At 40.7% G+C, this 16,225-nt stretch overlaps 3 protein-coding genes across 7 annotated transcripts in view; 2 read left to right on the top strand and 1 right to left on the bottom strand.

Moving 5' to 3' along the window:
* LOC116706657 (PH-interacting protein) overlaps positions 1–1,825 on the top strand; it is a gene marked incomplete in the record, with an annotated part of 21,925 nt that extends 20,100 nt beyond the window's left edge. The window contains 1 exon segment of the mRNA XM_032543598.1: positions 1–1,825.
* A 1,063-nt stretch (positions 1,826–2,888) lies between these two features.
* si:dkey-261l7.2 lies at positions 2,889–7,836 on the top strand. Of its 5 annotated transcripts, XM_032543600.1 has the most exons (8): positions 2,889–3,164; positions 3,470–3,611; positions 4,929–5,018; positions 5,184–5,272; positions 5,814–5,974; positions 6,829–6,943; positions 7,025–7,230; positions 7,302–7,836. In XM_032543600.1, the coding sequence occupies exons 2-8, from the start codon at positions 3,487–3,489 to the stop codon at positions 7,317–7,319; spliced, it is 804 nt and encodes a 267-aa protein (XP_032399491.1). In that variant the 5' UTR covers positions 2,889–3,164; positions 3,470–3,486; the 3' UTR covers positions 7,320–7,836. The 5 variants fall into 5 exon arrangements, with proteins under 5 accessions (XP_032399491.1, XP_032399490.1, XP_032399493.1 ...); XM_032543599.1 differs by lacking the exon at positions 3,470–3,611 and having other exon boundaries at positions 2,896–3,164; XM_032543602.1 differs by lacking the exon at positions 3,470–3,611 and having other exon boundaries at positions 2,897–3,164; positions 7,025–7,165; positions 7,299–7,836.
* irak1bp1 (interleukin-1 receptor-associated kinase 1 binding protein 1) lies at positions 7,732–10,021 on the bottom strand. Its single transcript, XM_032543605.1, has 5 exons — positions 9,686–10,021; positions 8,699–8,780; positions 8,476–8,606; positions 8,044–8,376; positions 7,732–7,830 (listed from the first exon to the last, which is right to left on the bottom strand). Exons 1-4 carry the CDS (start codon positions 9,964–9,966, stop codon positions 8,118–8,120), a joined length of 753 nt encoding a protein of 250 aa, XP_032399496.1. The 5' UTR covers positions 9,967–10,021; the 3' UTR covers positions 7,732–7,830; positions 8,044–8,117.
* Positions 10,022–16,225: the final 6,204 nt, after the last annotated feature.

Here is a 16,225-nt window from a genome sequence, read left to right as displayed (position 1 = left end):
TTTTTTTTTTTTTTTTTTTTTTTGCATGTTAAATAGAAAGAAAAAGCGTCTCTTTTTTTTTCCCTATAAGCTGTTTTTACCGTGAGGAGAAAAAGGATGCGTGGGTGAAAGGGGTCATTTATATGTCTCGACAGATCATGTTTCAAATGGGTCCTCAACATTAGCAATACCTTGTGCCTTTATGTCTTTGGTGTGTGTGTGTGTGTGTGTGTGTGTGTGCGTGTGCATAAGCGTGCTTGGCCTCTGCCCTGCAAAGTACATGTGCCTGTATGTGTACGGAGAAGTTGTGACTGTGTGAGTTTGCGTAACTGAAGGAGTGTGTGTTCACTTTCAGCGTACAAACAGTGGCATACAGTTGGATCGTTGTGAAACCTCTCAAAGAAATGTATTTATAGCAGTGGGAAAAAAAACGTTGCTGTTGTTGTAAAACCATAAATCATGTCAATATATCTAATCCTGTAACCAACCTATGGTCAGTTTCTACCTACGGTACAGCCGGTGGAGCTTTGGGGGACTAGCTGTGAGATCACTTACCACAGGCCGGTTATCAATGCAGTCGAAGGGATTAACCCCGTGTATTTTAAATATCGTTAACATATAAAAAGGAACTTTTTAAATGTTGATATGTTTCTATGGTGACCGCACACATGCACGCACACAAATCCACACACAATTCTGTCCCTCGCGTTCTAGCACTTTTGTCACGCTTGGAGCGAACAGGATCGAGCCAGATCAAACTGGATCGGACTGAAGTTGGACGGAAAACCCGAGAGCGGGATAAGACAAGTCTTATGTTCATCTTTTCTGATTGTGTGCCTTCGCTACGCTGGCATAGTGAATCCTCGGTTTCTGCTTTCGGGGCCTTTTTTTTTTTCCCCTTTTGTTTTTGTGGACTTCTTGGTTCCGCGCGTTGCTGGGTTCAGAGAACTGGACTTCGGGGACTGGACTGGACCTGATTGTCTTGTATAATGAAAGAGAGCAAAGACTGGAAAATGGGGACAACAAAATATGTCACTCTCTCTCTGTACACACAACTAATGGACTGAGTTTATAAGGATGCCGGCCTCCAGTTTGAGCATGGATCGGTTTTTACCCCGGCACAGGGCAACTGTATCCCAAAATCAGCTGATTGTGTTGTGGGCTTGAACTGGACGTTAGCATCTATATACACCCGGTTTGTTTTCATAGGTCACATATTATTGAACATATATCTGTTTATCACTGCTTTTTTTTTGGATTTGTTAACGCCAAATTCTGTCTTTGGGCACTGAAGTTGTAGAACATGGCTTTTGAATGTGTTTATTTTCGGTCTCCACGGTGAGCGTGCGATGTGTCGACTGTTTTCTGTCTGTGTGCTTCGCCATACAGGACGATGTTCCAGTGACTAGATCTGTGGAGTTAGAAGGGTTTTTATACTCTTGTCACACTTATTTGAGGATACAATTAACAACCGTTCTTGTTTCCCCCCACTCTGTCTGGCTTATAGCGACTTCACAAAAGATTTGTTTATATTGTGTATACAAAGAGTTTTATTCCAGATTGAGACAGCCTAAAAACACTGACACTTTTCTTCACAAATGACTGTTGGCATGAGAATAAATGTTATTATTGGGGTTTGAATTAAAGATAGGAACTGATGCATCGTGAGGGCAAATATAAACTCTTTGTGGGCACATAAAGCTTTGGGTTTTTTGTCTAAATCCACTGCAAATAATCATACTGTATATGCACAGGTTATCATAAGTAGAGTGTGAAAACAAGATTTTAGACCCGGGCTTCTCAAACCATAGGTATGAGCTCAAACAAATGTTTATATGAGCCAACTAAAAAAAAAAACACAGTTACTTGAGAATCCAAAAGGTTTTTGGTTGGATTGATACATTTTGAATCAAGAACAATTGTTGGCCTTCTGATTTCCCAATGAAATACAGTCAAAGTGGGAATGCAGTCATCACACAAAGTAGACATCCAATTTGATATTATTCTGCCATTGCGCCCTCTCCATCAGGTCACCCACACAACCTGTATTAATCAAATCTGTCAAAGTAAAAGAGCTGATGTAGTATTGCTGGTCAGACCCCCTTAACCCTATTTTGTAATAATGTACACAGTCTTTTCATTTCAAAGGGTTCTTAAAAGCAGGCCACTGGTTTATTAGCAAGAATTGGTGTATTCACTCATTCCCTCTTGGATCATAACTTAAATTGATCTTTACTTGAGACATTTTGAATCCCTGACTCAGCAGTCCAGATCAGCCCTCTTACTTTACAAAACCTGCACCGCAATTTGGAGCTCACGTACACACACATTTACCACGGGTCATGTGTGGCAGAGTTGTGGCTTCTGATTGGATATCACAGTGTTTTGAGGTTGAAAGTGTGTGTGTGTGTGTGCGTGCGTGCGTGTGTGAAGTGTCTGCATGTGAGCCACCAGGAAGCATTTTTGGGAAGTTTTATGAGGAAAGGACAGAAGGGGATTGGGGGAAGGAGGGGGGGGGGATGTCTTTGTTAGTTTGGATACTTTTTATATATAAAGGAATTAATTGCAAAAAAAAGAAGCATAAAGCTAGAATGTATGTGTAGGGAAGTACTGCTGTCCTGTTAGTTCATACCAATATTTTAAGTAAATAAACAGTTGTGTTTCCATATCCACTTTTCTTTCCTGTTAATTGTGTCATTTTTAAACCCTTGGTTTTTTTTTTATATACTATAAATTCATATTATTATGCACATTGAATTGCAGTCTTTGTGGGCTTTTTAAAAATAAAGCGCATATGTGTTTTTTTCTGGCTGATTTGTTTCTTCTCTTTAAAGTAAAACTAAACTACATTCGGCCTAAACCCCGCCCCCTTGCGTCGCTAAAGCGTAACTGCGTGACAAACCGGTTGGCCGCCCGGAACAGCCCACGGGTTCGGCTCTCCCTGACGTGGCGAGCCGCTAAAGGTCCGCAGGTTGCTCCGTGGGCTGCGGCGATTGGGCGGACTACCTGCTCGGCACTTTTGACGAAAAATGTAAATAAACAGGTGGCAACGGCATGGGCGAGAGCGTGGTTTATGCAAATAAAAGAGAAGTGAAAGGGCGACATTCGGTTTCCAGGCTCAACCGGTCTCTCAGACGCAATGGTTGGCAGATAGTTGGAGAAAAGGCGTTGGATTTTAATACGAGGTAAGGGCCAGACTCATTAATAGTAACGTGCTTTGACAATAACGGGGTTTCCCTTTGAATTTTCTCGAAGTTTCTGCAGCGCCAAATGTTTTTCGAAGTTTTACTTCCCTTAATGTGACGTTGACCGTATCATTACGCCTGTCAGTTGAACACCTAACAGAAAAGTGTCATTTCTTCTCAGGAACGACTCGTAAAAGCCCCTTGCTGTGACTTTTTGTTTTTAAAATACACGGCTAACATGTCAACTTTGAGCCGCTTTAGCTAGCTTTGGGTCTCGTTCACCTGACGTGCGTGTCCGTCTGCAGGTGCCAGCAGCGCAGCCATGCCTCAGCTCACGGCCACGGCGGTGCTGCAGCTCGTGCTCCTGCTGTCCGCTGTGCCCGCGCAGTACTACATCTCCCGCTGGAGCGGCTCCACGGTGGCGCAGCGCTACCACGCGAGCACACGGTAGGATCCGTGCGCACAGCATGTCTTAGTGTAGGGTTTATCCACTTTGAATGAGGAAGCGCATGTCTGTGGATTTGGAATAAATGTGAAAAAGTGAAATAAATGGCCTTTCTTCATATGTAAATTAGTCCCTAGAAATGGAAATATTATAGTGAAAGTAGTGCATCCCAATAGGAATTACCATTGTTATTAAGGGTGGTTGACCAAGGACCCCATAGCTTAAAGAGACAGAGCCGGTACCCCTTGCCACACATATTGTATAAAAATGTTGCATATTAAACTGGGCCGGAAGTATGACAATGGATGGATGGATGGATGGATGGATGGATGGATATTTATATCTTATTTCTACATCATATTTTAAGGTTCAACATATATGTTGGAGGCACAGTGCAGTTTTAACCCTCATGTTGTCCTCGGGTCAAATTGACCTGTACTCAAGCATTAGTTATAATTTCATATAAATGAGGTTTATTTACCATAAATTCCCAAATTAACTGTAAAACTAAAGTTAATAAATTAGTGTTACGTAGTGTTGAAAACGTCAAAAAAAGTGACAAACATTGAAAAAAAGGGTTGAAAAAGGGACAAAAGTGTTGATTTTCATCAGATATCATAAATGTTATGTAAATTAACCCTTGTGTTGTCTTTCCACCCGACCTGGAATTTTTTTTTTTTTTTGAGTCCAAATTTAAATTAAAAAACCTTTTTATCAAGGTTATGGTTGTCTTTTTTTTTTTTTTTTTTTTTTTTTTTTTTTTTTTTTTTTTTTTTTTTTTTTTTTTACCATTTTGCATCTTTCCTCCAATGATTTTGTTGACTTTGTCTGAGCCTTTTGAAATTTCCATGGGTTTTTCCTCAAATGTTTAAAACTTTTTTTTCCCTTTTGTCACTTCTTTTGACATTTTTGTTACTTTTTTGACATTTGACATTTTCTCTCTTTTTTTACACTTTTTTTTTTAAGTTCTTTAACCAATTGATTTCTCTCCAAATGCTATAAAATTGACAAAAAACACCCAAATTCAATAAAAGTAATGAACTGACTATTTATTTAACTTGTGAGGAGCGTTGTTGGGAACCTTCCATGTTACTTTTTTGAAAAATGTGTTTGAAAGAAACCCAAATTTGTGATATAGTAACTTTTTGGAAAAGGGGTTAAATTTAACCCAGATTCAAAAATTGATTAAATGTATTTTTTTGACGAATTGGCCGATTCTCTTTACTAATGATATGTTAGTTCATTCTGATATTTTCAGACCTATTCTTTCAAGAGCTAGTGCTTTTGCTTATAATTAATCAATAACTATGGTGTTTTAGGTTGCTTAAAATTTGGAAAGATTGGAGAACATCTCACCTCAACTTCACTGCATGGATGGACTGGGCCGACCAGCAGATGTCCAAAGTCACGTATGGGATGTCTGCACTTCAAAAACTGTGAAAGACTGTGATTGATTGAGACTCAGACACGTGTGATTATATCCCAAAGGACTGGACGGTCCTTTGCATGATCCTTTCCCATCATGTCGAGCACTTTTTGACAATATTGACTGACAATATTTTTGCTTTCCAAAGGTCTTTGATGGACTTCGGACAGGAAGTGGCACCAGAGTCGCTTGCCATAGAGGCCATGATTTTTGACAATGACCAGGAATTCTTTGGAGGTACGAGTCTGTATACATAGCTACGATATCTTTGGAAAGTTTTGGTCAGTGGTTATATATCCCTCCTGTTGTCCTGGGGTCAAATAAAAGAAATTTGGGATCCTTTCATCCAAATTGTCCAAATATTACATGGGTGGTTCCACATAACGCTTCAGGATCAGTTCACTACTTTTTTGAATTTTGGGCGTTTTATTTCCCGTTTTCTTGACCATGAATTTGAAAGAAAACTAGTGGTGATATATTGGTGTTAGTGATGGTACTGTTACAAAAAGGAAGAAAATGTTGAAAAAAAGCGTCAAAAAGTGATACAAAGTATTTCAAACGCGTCAAAAAAGCAACACAAAAGTGTTGAAAAAGCATCAAAAATTTGTTCATTTTCAGTTTTGACCTGGGAAGACAACACAAGGCTTAATTAGAAAGAATGTAAGACGTGTGTTGCAGTCAATTTAGTGTTATAGGTTCAATTTGACTGCAATGAATGTGGCACAAGTTGAAATAATTGCCTCTGAGGATTCTCTTGTTGTTCTGTGGATCCCTGCAGCATCCAAGGCGGTGCGCAGCCCCCGTCCTCCGTACGTGTTTCTGCGGGTCGGAGAGGTGGTGATGGAGAGGAAGGGCTACATGGTTGGGGTGGTGGTGAGCTGGGACTCTGAGCTGCGAGCCCCACCACAGTGGGTCGACAGGGTGTATTCCAGCTCTGAGGTTAGCAGCTTTTGAAAATCCATCTAATTGTCCCCCCCCCCCTTCCTCCTTCACTAACTTTGGGTTTCACAGATTCAGTGTTGGCATTGACAATATCAATTAATGTGGGAAAGTAGTTACAGTGGCTTACATAAGTGTAAACACCCATGCTAAAGTTGATTAAAAAGAATTAAAAAAACATCCTAATGCCTTAATTCAAAAAAATTGTGAATGAATAATGTATTGTAAAATACAGGGGGCATAAGTATACACCCCCCTATGTTAAATTTCCATAGAGGCAGGCCCATGTTTATTTTTAAATGCCAGTTATTTCATGATTTCATAGATCCAGGATACATCCTGACATGGTTCCCTTGGCCTTTTGGAACACCCCCCCACACACACATCATCACATTTTAAATCAAGATCCATGAAATGACTGGCCTTAAAAAATAAAAATCTCCCTGCCTATGGGAATTTAACATAGGGGGGTGTATACTTATGCCCCCTGTATTTAGGAAGGAAGAACATTTATTTATGACCCAATACATTATTCATTCACAAAGAAAATTGGTGTCGTTAAAAGGTTGGATGTTCTTAAATCTTTTTAATTAAGGCATTAAGATCAATTTCCAAAAGATGTTTTTTTATTCCTCTTTAATTGTGTGGTGTGTGTGTGGGGTGTGTGGTGTGTGTGTGTGTGTGTGTTGTGTGGGTGTGTGGTGTGTGTGTGTGTGTGTGTGTGTGTGTGTTGTGTGTGTGTGTGTGTGTGTGTGTGTGGTGTGGTGTGGTGTGTGGGTGTGGTTGGGTGTGTGTGTGTGTGTGTGTGTGTGTGTGTGGTGTGTGTGTGTGTGGTGTGTGTGTGGTGTGTGTAGGGTCCCAAAGAGAGAAGACGCCTCATTATAAAGTACTATTCAACGGGCCTGGAGCCTCCTCGTGTTCGTTGGATACTTGCCTCAGACACAACTGGAGCGCGTCACTGGGATGAGGGTATGTACTGAACATCACAGCACAAACACACCCAGTCACTCCCATTCAGTACATCTTGGACTCACTGTTGGATGTTTGTAGCCGGACATTCCCACCTTGGAGAATTACTTCACCATTTTGACGGGGAGCGGTTCGTCATGCAGCCCTGGCTTAGAGAGCTCTTCCCTGAGGATGGAATGAGGCGCCTGATGTCAGAGGTGTGTTGTGTGTGTGTGTGTGTGTGTGTGTGTGTGTTTGTGTGTGTGTGTGTGTGTGTGTGTGTGTGTGTGTGTGTGTGTGTGTGTGTGGTGTTGTGTGTGGTGTGTGTGTGTGTGTTGTGTGTGTGTGTGTGTGGGGTGTGTGTGTGGTGTGTGTGGAGATCACACAGGTGACATGAGATATGCAATGTTAAATACACCAGAGGAAACGTGGCTTTTCCTTCTATGTGTGTTTTCTGACTTTCTAAAGGTGTCTAATAAGAGACAATTCTCTAGTTCTTTATTCGTCCAAGAAATCTACTGGAATCTATCAATCTTTGTTGAAATGACTGGAAGCTCAGATTTTGAGCAGATTGAAGATAAATATCAAATCCCTCCTTGCTGGATGTCGACGTGAGATTTGGAATAACCCTGGGACTCACTTATGAAATGTTGTTACAGTATACACCTTTATCACTTTGAAGTATAAACTCTTTTAATTTGATGTGCCAAAAATAGAGCTACAAACATCTGATTTAACATTTTCTTGATTTTAAGTTAAAAAACAGTAAATACTTGAAATTACACCATTGCTTTTAAATGTATGTAGTTTTTTTTCTGTTTACAAGACTGTTGGCTGAGGTAGAAAAAAATCTTGAAAAACTGCACTTTTATTCAGCCATCCCGATTAAGCAATAAAGTACTTTAACCCTGTGTTGTCTTCCCGTCGACCATGCAACTTTGTTTTTCTGGGTTGAAGTTTCAAAAAAAAATTCTGCACTTTGACATTTTTGTCAATTTTATTCCAATTTTTGTGTCACTTTTTAAAATTTGTCACTATTTTCGATTTTTTTTTTTAAACATTTGTCATGTTTTTCAACATTCTTTTGTCATAGTGACCCGAGGACAACAGGAGGGTTAAACTGTGACACCAGTCTTTGGTTTTCATGAGTTGGGGGGGGGGGGGGGGGGGGGGGGGGGGAAGACAGAGGTCCCTTTTAGGGTTTTTTCCTGCTTTTGTCTCTGAGGCTGAAGGAGACGGACACCCGCGAGGAGGCAGTGATTGTGGGTGTATGGCAAAGGTGAAGAAGGGGTGCAGCACCTTGGTATCTGCCTCCCTCCTCCTCCTCATTCCTCCACTCTTTTGTCTCCTCCTCTCTGACCAGAAGGGGGGGACCCAGAGTTTGCCCCAGGAGCTCACTGACTTCGTAGGCCTTCTGCTGAGCATTTTCAACTGCTGACACACACGCACGCCGCCTACAAGCATAGACAAACACACACAAGTTACACTGAATTAGATCAATCAAAATAAGGAGATATTCCAGTGCTGGTGAGACGTGTGTGTGTGTGTTATACCTCATTAGACTCAGGCTTTCAGGACTGTGGTAGAACTCTGGTGTCCCCACACAAACACTCTGGTCCAGCTTTTCCAGCAGGACACTACACACTTGCTCCATCTTCTCAAAATCTGAGAAAGTGACCACGACCTGTGGAAACATTTTGTTACAATGTCATGTACAACTCAACACACCTATATATGCTGTAGGGTCAGTATAAGGTTAATAACCAAATAGTCCACCTCTGCTTCCAGATGGTACTGCTCTGCCTCTCGGTGGAGAGACCTTCTCACGGAGGTGGCTTTGTCACTGACACCATGTTGTCTGAAATGGAAAATGATTACATTCACTGCAATGGAACTTTTATTCCAACACATTTTAGAGGAAAACACATAGTTTTTAGTTTGTATCCACCTTGGGGGTCGTGATGAATGAAAAGGGCACATACCAAGCCAGAAATGTATTCAACCTCTGAAGCAACACAAAATGCAACAATACAAAACTAGAAATGTAATTATTTACCACTGGAATATGTATGCTATCCTCCTGACAACATGCATAGTACAATGTAATCCCTCCTGTTGTTCTCGGGTCAAATCTGACCCTTTAAAAAAATATCTATATCTGAAATATGGGTTTCTTTTTAACCAAATTCCCAGAAAAAAATGGATTGGATTCCATACAGCGCTCTTTGTAAATACAACTGATCACTTTCATTCCTCTGATTTTATAAGATTATTATAAGACTACTAATTAAGACTAATAGTTATAACTATTAGTTTAAACAATTCATAATTTCTGCGTTTTTAACTCAAAAATTAAGTATAATTCTATATAAATTAGGGTTATTAACCATGAATTTTTTTTGTCATAGTGACCTTTTTATGAAGAGCTCAATGAGATAACTGTCGTTGTGATTTAGCGCTATATAAATAAAATTTAATTTAATTGAAGCCCAAAAAGTAGTGTAAAACTAGTGGTGGTAAGGTGGTGTTAGTAAAAACTAAAAAAAAAAAAAAAGTCTGACAAAGGGATGAAAATATCACATTTCAGTCAGTTTTGGACCTGGGAGGACAACACAAGGGTTAATAGATAGAACCTAAACAACTTTAACAGTGGCTGTTATACACCGTAAGCTAGCTAGCTAAGCTAGCTTTAAGTTAACTGCTTTAACAGGAAACTGCTGTTACTTAGTTGTAGTTCTATTGTTGAACCTTGTGCGTGTTCACCTGACAGCTTGTAAAATGTAATCAAGTCGCCGTGAAACGCTGTTGGTCACATCGTTGACGGACTCTTTGCTGCTGCCCACACTGACCCGCACCGACACTCGGTCCGCCGGGAAACGGACCTCCGCTGCCCCCGTGACCTGGACCTCCCGCACCCGGTTACCGGGACTTTGACGATTAACCGCTCGCACTTCGAGTCCATTCTCTCTTTCATTACCGGCGAATTCCCGACCAGCAGCCGGTAGTATCGCAGCGAAGACTCGACTCTGTCCATCATGATTCATGACGGCAGCAGACAACAAACCAACTTCCTGCTGCTATGTTTATTGGCGAAATGCACATTGGGACTTGTAGGCTCCTTTTTTTTTTTAGCATGGTTCTTTTACTTATATATATTTTTGTTACATTTTGGATTTTTTAATGCATTTTTTAGTTCGTGGATGATGCAGCCTAATATATCAAACGAAGTAGCCCAAGTCAGCAATTGCGTTTCTAAATAACATATTCCGCCATTGTTGAAACAAGCTCTTCGACACCGAACACGACACTTGAGGTAAATTCAGACTTTTAAATAAATTATTGACTTATAGGTTCATATTTAAACACGTTTGTTTTTAACCTTCTTTCCTAACTGCTAGCTAAAATTGGTCGTTGGCTGGTGAGAAAAGACTGACCAGCACGTGTAGCAGGTAGGTAACGTTATTCCTCACAACAACAACCACAGCAAAAGAAGTTTCTAGAGACTATTCAGCACACATTTCTACTAAATCTAAAGGCAATGTGTGTATCTCATGGAGTTTTGAGTCAACGAGTTCACATAGGCATATAGAGCAAAGCTAGGCTGCTAAATGAAAGTCATACTGTATGTTAAACCGAGCGTGTCTTTGTGATGTGGCCCTTTGTAATTTTAATTTTTTTTAATTTAAATCTGTTTATTAATCCTCAATGGGGAAATTACAATTTACACTCTGTGTCCACACTTGTTAGTAGTCACACACAGTCCTGAACTATACACACACACATGCTCAGGATCTATACATGCACTAATGGAGAGATGTCAGAGTGAGTGGGCTGCCAGCCGAACCAGCGCCCTGAGCGGGTGGGGGGGGGGGGGGTACGGTGCCTTGCTCAACAGCACCTGGCAGTGCCCAGGAGGTGAAGTGGCATCTCTCTAGCCACCAATCCACACTCCCATCTTTTTGGTCCATACGGGGACTTGAACCAGTGACCCTCCGGTTCCCAACCCAACTCCCTATGGACTGAGCTACTGCCACCAAAACTTGTAACTGTTGTTAGAAAACAGCAGACATCTCCATATTATCTCAGATTGTATATTGTGAGCTTGTAAACACAGAAAATAACACACCTGATGACAGGACAGACCCTTTGCATTTTAGGGGATGGGATACATTGATTATCTTGTGAAAAACGGCCTGATATTTTGAGTACCTCCTATATGGTAGACAGGTGAAAAAAGTGGTTAATTGGAAAGCCATGGTAAATTAAATTATAACACGTTGCTTGTTAGAGGATAAGGGAGGGTAGATAGGCCCATCAGGATGCTGCTATGGTGCATGGAAATAATTATGTTGGATGGTTCAGGCGCCCTGCATGCTCCGTTAGGTCTTTAGATTATCTCTAAAAGACACAACTCCATGCAACAGTTTTGACGTAGAGTATATGACACCAAATGTGTAACTGCATTTCAACATAAATAAGTTTTCTTTAGTTCAAACGTGGTCTTTTGGGGGGGTATTTGGAAAGAGTTACCTTTTGTTCAGTTGATTCCATAAATGGCTGTGTACGCCTCTGCATAGGGTTTTAAATTAGTATTATTAATAGCATAAGTAAAGTTGAATGCAAAGAAGACCTCCTTCATGCCTTTCTGCACATAGACAAGACAACTTTCCATAATGCACAGGCTTATTTCTTAAACACTTAATGACTATTAGTTATACTGTTTTTGGTCCCAGACACAATTGTGTGTGTGTGTGATATTTAGAACTATACAAGTTTAGCTATTTACAGTTATACATCAAGACTTTACTTGTAGGTGTATCATCGGCAAACATACCTTTGTGCCATTTCCACAGATTTGTGTCATTTTGTGGCAATGTTGCCAGTTAAAGGGTAGTGAAATGGAAAATGGGAGTACCCAACGTGTATCACTTGGGTTTGTCAGTATCTCTGTTTGGGCAGTAGATGGCAACAAAGTATAACATAATAAAATATGGCAGCACATAAGAAGTGATTGGATAAGTACAGACTTTTTTACATATGTACAGTCTTTAGTATCAAATTGCAGATCCTTTTTAAGAACTTTTTATTATTTAAGTTGCCCGCTTTATGCCATTTTTGAAAATAATTCTGTCAAATATGTAAGGCCTTCTGGTAGTCAAAGACTAATAATAGTTGAATGTGGCTTACAGTATATCATTTTGTGATTATCAGTTACTTACAAATGCATAAAAATGTAGATGTAATATTTGATCAATATCATTTCCTCAGTTAGCTTAAATGTTTTAATGCAGGGTTTAATGATTAGGGATCATACTTTTTAGGGGTCCAAGTAATGAGGTAATATTGATAACAGTAAAATACAGTAACAAAAATAGTAATCACAATACATAAGGAACCAATTGTGTCAAAATAAGCTATTTTAAAATTGTATAGTGTTTTTCAGTACTGATGTCCTAAATGAAGAAAATATGACTTTCCTTAGCGAAGGCATTGTGCTTTGTGTATCTCGTTTGGAAGCCGTGTAAACTGAAGTCTCTCTCTGTTCTGTAGGCCTGGTATTTGCCCTCGTCTTTCATTTTTCAAAGAGATTTGGGAACAGCAGAGATTTGATCCAATTCTGGACAAAGTTTGTTTGGTTTCCCCGGAGTATTAAACTGTGAAATGGGCTTTATAATCACAACCTAAAAATACAAGGCCGTATTTGTTGTTATTGTCTCCGGTTCAGCCGGTCCCCCGGTACGCTCTGTGAAACTTTAGATGTGATGCACAGCTCCAGCCAGGAGGGATGCAGCACCCTACAATAGGCTATTTTCATATGGGAGAGAAGGAGGCAGAGAAGAGGCCCTTGACTGTTAAATCTCCACGGAAGTCCGGAGCATATTTCCTTGCAGACCGTTTTCACCCATCTCCTAGCTATCTGTTGCTCTAACCACTTCATAAATGTGTGTCCTCCCGCTCTGTTGTCTCTCTTTCTCCCCCTCCTCTGACCACAACGATGGCTCTATAACAATGATTTTAAATGCTTGGAGCAACATAGCTGGGTGCTGGGATGTTGTGGGAAATGAAAATGACTGTAAATTATGTGTTCAGTTGGCGCTCATCATAAGGTTACCAGCCACTTACATAAACAAGAATCCATTTTACTCTAAAAGCGTTACTACTACTTCTCCTCCGATGTTTATATAAGAACATTGCGTTTAATAGAACTTACTGTGCTGGCCATTAAATTAGGTTGTAAAGATTTATCTAAACCAAAAAAATCGGTTGGTTGCGTAAATAAAAAGCTGGGTGAACTAAATTGAAGAGATTTTTTTACTCTGCACTGTCTGTGTCCCTGGTTGTTGGGTGAAAAGGGTCGGGGGGGTCCTTAGATGGAGACTGTGGCCACTCGGGGGGGGAAAAAGATTTGACTGTAAAAATCTCTGAATTGGTTGATGTCTCTCTCACTCTCTCAGATGAAGTAATAAAGTTAGCTGTGTTGGAGGCCCTCCATGTCCCTCTAGACCACAATCAAGGCCCGTGCAGTTTTATTGCAGTTTTATTTTCATATTGTCCAAGAAATCTCCAGACTCCCTCCTGTGCCCATTTCCATAAATCATATATTTTGACTGTATTTCTTCCACTCTGTGCTTTTTTTTTTTTTATTTATAGGAGAAGGCGATAAAACACGCAATGTGCGCTCTGTGTGTCCACAGCTGCATCTGTCGAGGACTTTATTATGAAAGGGGACAAAAGTCAAGCTGCGTTTTTTTTCATTTCCCTACACAAATCTCCTTCCCTGTTAAAGACATATGCTAATGGAATGAGAAAACACGATAAATGGAGATTTTCATTGTGTGCGTCTTTAGACTCTTCCGATAATCAGTTTTATTGGTTATTGGTGATCATTGTTTTATCAGCAGGAGGGGCTCTGAAGTAATAGTCAGCTGACAACTCGAGCTGCAGATTCATGGTCAATAGTTAGCCGAATGAAACCTCATTTTAGCATGCGCATAAATGGGGTCATAACATTTCAACACTATTACTGCACAAAAGATGACAGGAGGGGATTTTGAATTGGATAATCTTTCCAGGTGCTGGGCATCATGGCTCTCAACTGCTGTCTATATAGTTTCATAGTTGTAGTCATAGCTGTTGCCAGAATTTTTATAAATCCTGAAAACCACACTCAGACAATAATGACCAGAAACTGGAAAAAATAGATTCTTCACATTTGTTTGTGTCTGTTAAATGTTGCTTTCTCTTTATGACGGTCTAATGGTGTTCAGTAGGGTTTTTATTATTTTGTTGGCCTAAAAGTAGTAAAATGTAATGTTAATTCCAGGAGAGGAGTCACTCAGTGGTCACTAGTTGAAGACAGCATTTGTTGTGTGTGTGTGTGTGTGTGTGTGTATTAAAAAAAAAAGGTTGGTGACATCACATTGGATGTGGATGGCTGCTCTATCTCTGCATCCCCTCAAGTACCACCTGGGTGTCATCATGGACTCCACCCTTTCCTTCCAACAGCACATCAAAAACACTACTAAAACTGCCTTCTACCATCTCAAGAACATCTCCAGACTCCGAAAGTGGCTTTCCACTTCTGTAGCTGAGACCCTCATCCACTCCTTCATCACCTCCCGTCTTGACTACTGCAACGGTCTCCTTTTGGGTCGGCCTAGCAAGTCTATTGACAGACTTCAGTATGTCCAGAACTCTGCGGCTAGTTGTCTCACCACCAAAAACTTGGTCTTCACATCACTCCCATCCTGAAGAACTCCACTGGCTGCCAATTAAGTCCCGGATTAATTATAAATCTCCTACTGACATACAATCCTCCATGGCCCTGCACCTCAGTACCTAACAGATCTGCTCCACTCATACACTCAGTCACGGTCCCTGCGGTCCTCTGACAAGGACCTGCTTGCTGTCCCTAATTCCAGGTCTCAGGACATTGGTGACAGAGCCTTCTGTGTCAGTGCACCATCCTCTGGAACAAGCTTCCCTTGACATTGCTCTGTCTCCTCATTATAACCTTTAAAACCCACGCTTAAAACATACCTCTTCACTGAGGCTTATGGAATTTAATCTCTCCTGGCCTCTCAACTTCATCTCTTAACCCCCCCCCCCCCCCCCCCCCCCCCCCCCGATTGTTAAGCGTCCTTGGGTTTGTGAAAGGCGCTATATAGTCAAAGTTTTATTATTATTATTATTATTATATGTTAACTACATTTGTGGGGACCAAAAACCGGGAATACAGTATACTTATGGGGTCCTACAGCTTTGTGGGGACAAAATGCTGGTCCCACAAACGTTAAAGGGCTGTTTGAGGAATAGACTTGGTTTTAGGAGTAGGTTAGAGTTAGGTTATGGTTGGTTAGGGTGAGGGTTAAGGTTAGGCGTTTAGGTCTGAGGTAGGTAAGGTAAAGGGGCTAGGGATGCATTATGCAATGACTGGTCCCCAAAAGTAGTGAGACACAGTTGTATGTGTTTTTTGTGTGTGTGTGTGTGTGTGTGTGTTGGATTTACTGGAAAAATGGCAGCATTCTTACTGCTTGGTCAACTTTCTTTTGAAATAAAGCAAGTGCACCGTCAATAAGCATTCTCTAAAATTCTTGATCACATATTCTCACTTTCCTCCTGTCACACTTGACAAAATGTGTATTTTGTAAAGAGAATCACATCATATAACACTGGGCGGGTGTACTTTTTAAAAATGAACTAAAAAGGAGTAAGTGATTTGATGTCCACCTAAATTTAGATAACATTGCATGTATCCCTCAAATCATGACATGGCGGCACCCAAGGCCAAATGGAAAATAACAGAACAAACAATTAGAGATCATTGCGTCGGATTTGATGAAATAGTTTATAAGATATGGCATTCAGAGTTAGTTACATTTCTCATTAGCTATGGAACGATGCCCACAGGTCCTGGGAGACCAGCGAGGCAGGCCACTTCACTGCTGGGTTCTCTGCATGTCCGTATATTATCCGAGGGATTTTCTCATGCTGTTGCTCAGCGCCACAGCGTCCATCTCTGTAAACAGCTCGTAGTCAAATAAACGGTCTGTCCACAGCCCTTCTCCACTCCCATCACCGACCACAGACCTTTTTGTATAAGCGGATATTTTGACATGTCATCACACCGGGGAACGCACAGGTGTAATTAATTACATTAAAGTGGCTGTATGGAACTTTCAGTTTGTGTTGATTCTAGCAGCCACTTTGGACAAAAGCAGTAGTGTTTTTCCCACACCTGCTGTCGTAAAGGTGTTTTCGTCACAGTGCTGTATTCCCCACTGTATACAGCAGTAAGCGTTA

This window comes from Etheostoma spectabile, chromosome 18 (assembly GCF_008692095.1).
Source record: "Etheostoma spectabile isolate EspeVRDwgs_2016 chromosome 18, UIUC_Espe_1.0, whole genome shotgun sequence".
NCBI lineage: Eukaryota > Metazoa > Chordata > Actinopteri > Perciformes > Percidae > Etheostoma > Etheostoma spectabile.
Note: the sequence above shows the minus strand (reverse complement) of the source record. Positions and strands in the feature narration are given on the sequence as shown.

Coding starts and splice junctions, on each gene's coding strand:
- si:dkey-261l7.2 (XM_032543599.1), top strand. CDS start 3,034: ATGGGCGAGAGCGTGGTTTATGCAAATAAAAGAGAAGTGAAAGGGCGA. Junction 3,165..4,928: donor GCGTTGGATTTTAATACGAG/GTAAGGGCCAGA, acceptor ATGGTGTTTTAG/GTTGCTTAAAATTTGGAAAG. Junction 5,273..5,813: donor TGACCAGGAATTCTTTGGAG/GTACGAGTCTGT, acceptor GGATCCCTGCAG/CATCCAAGGCGGTGCGCAGC.
- irak1bp1 (XM_032543605.1), bottom strand. CDS start 9,966: ATGAATCATGATGGACAGAGTCGAGTCTTCGCTGCGATACTACCGGCT. Junction 8,781..9,685: donor TACATTTTACAAGCTGTCAG/GTGAACACGCAC, acceptor TTTCCATTTCAG/ACAACATGGTGTCAGTGACA. Junction 8,377..8,475: donor GAAAGCCTGAGTCTAATGAG/GTATAACACACA, acceptor CTATGCTTGTAG/GCGGCGTGCGTGTGTGTCAG.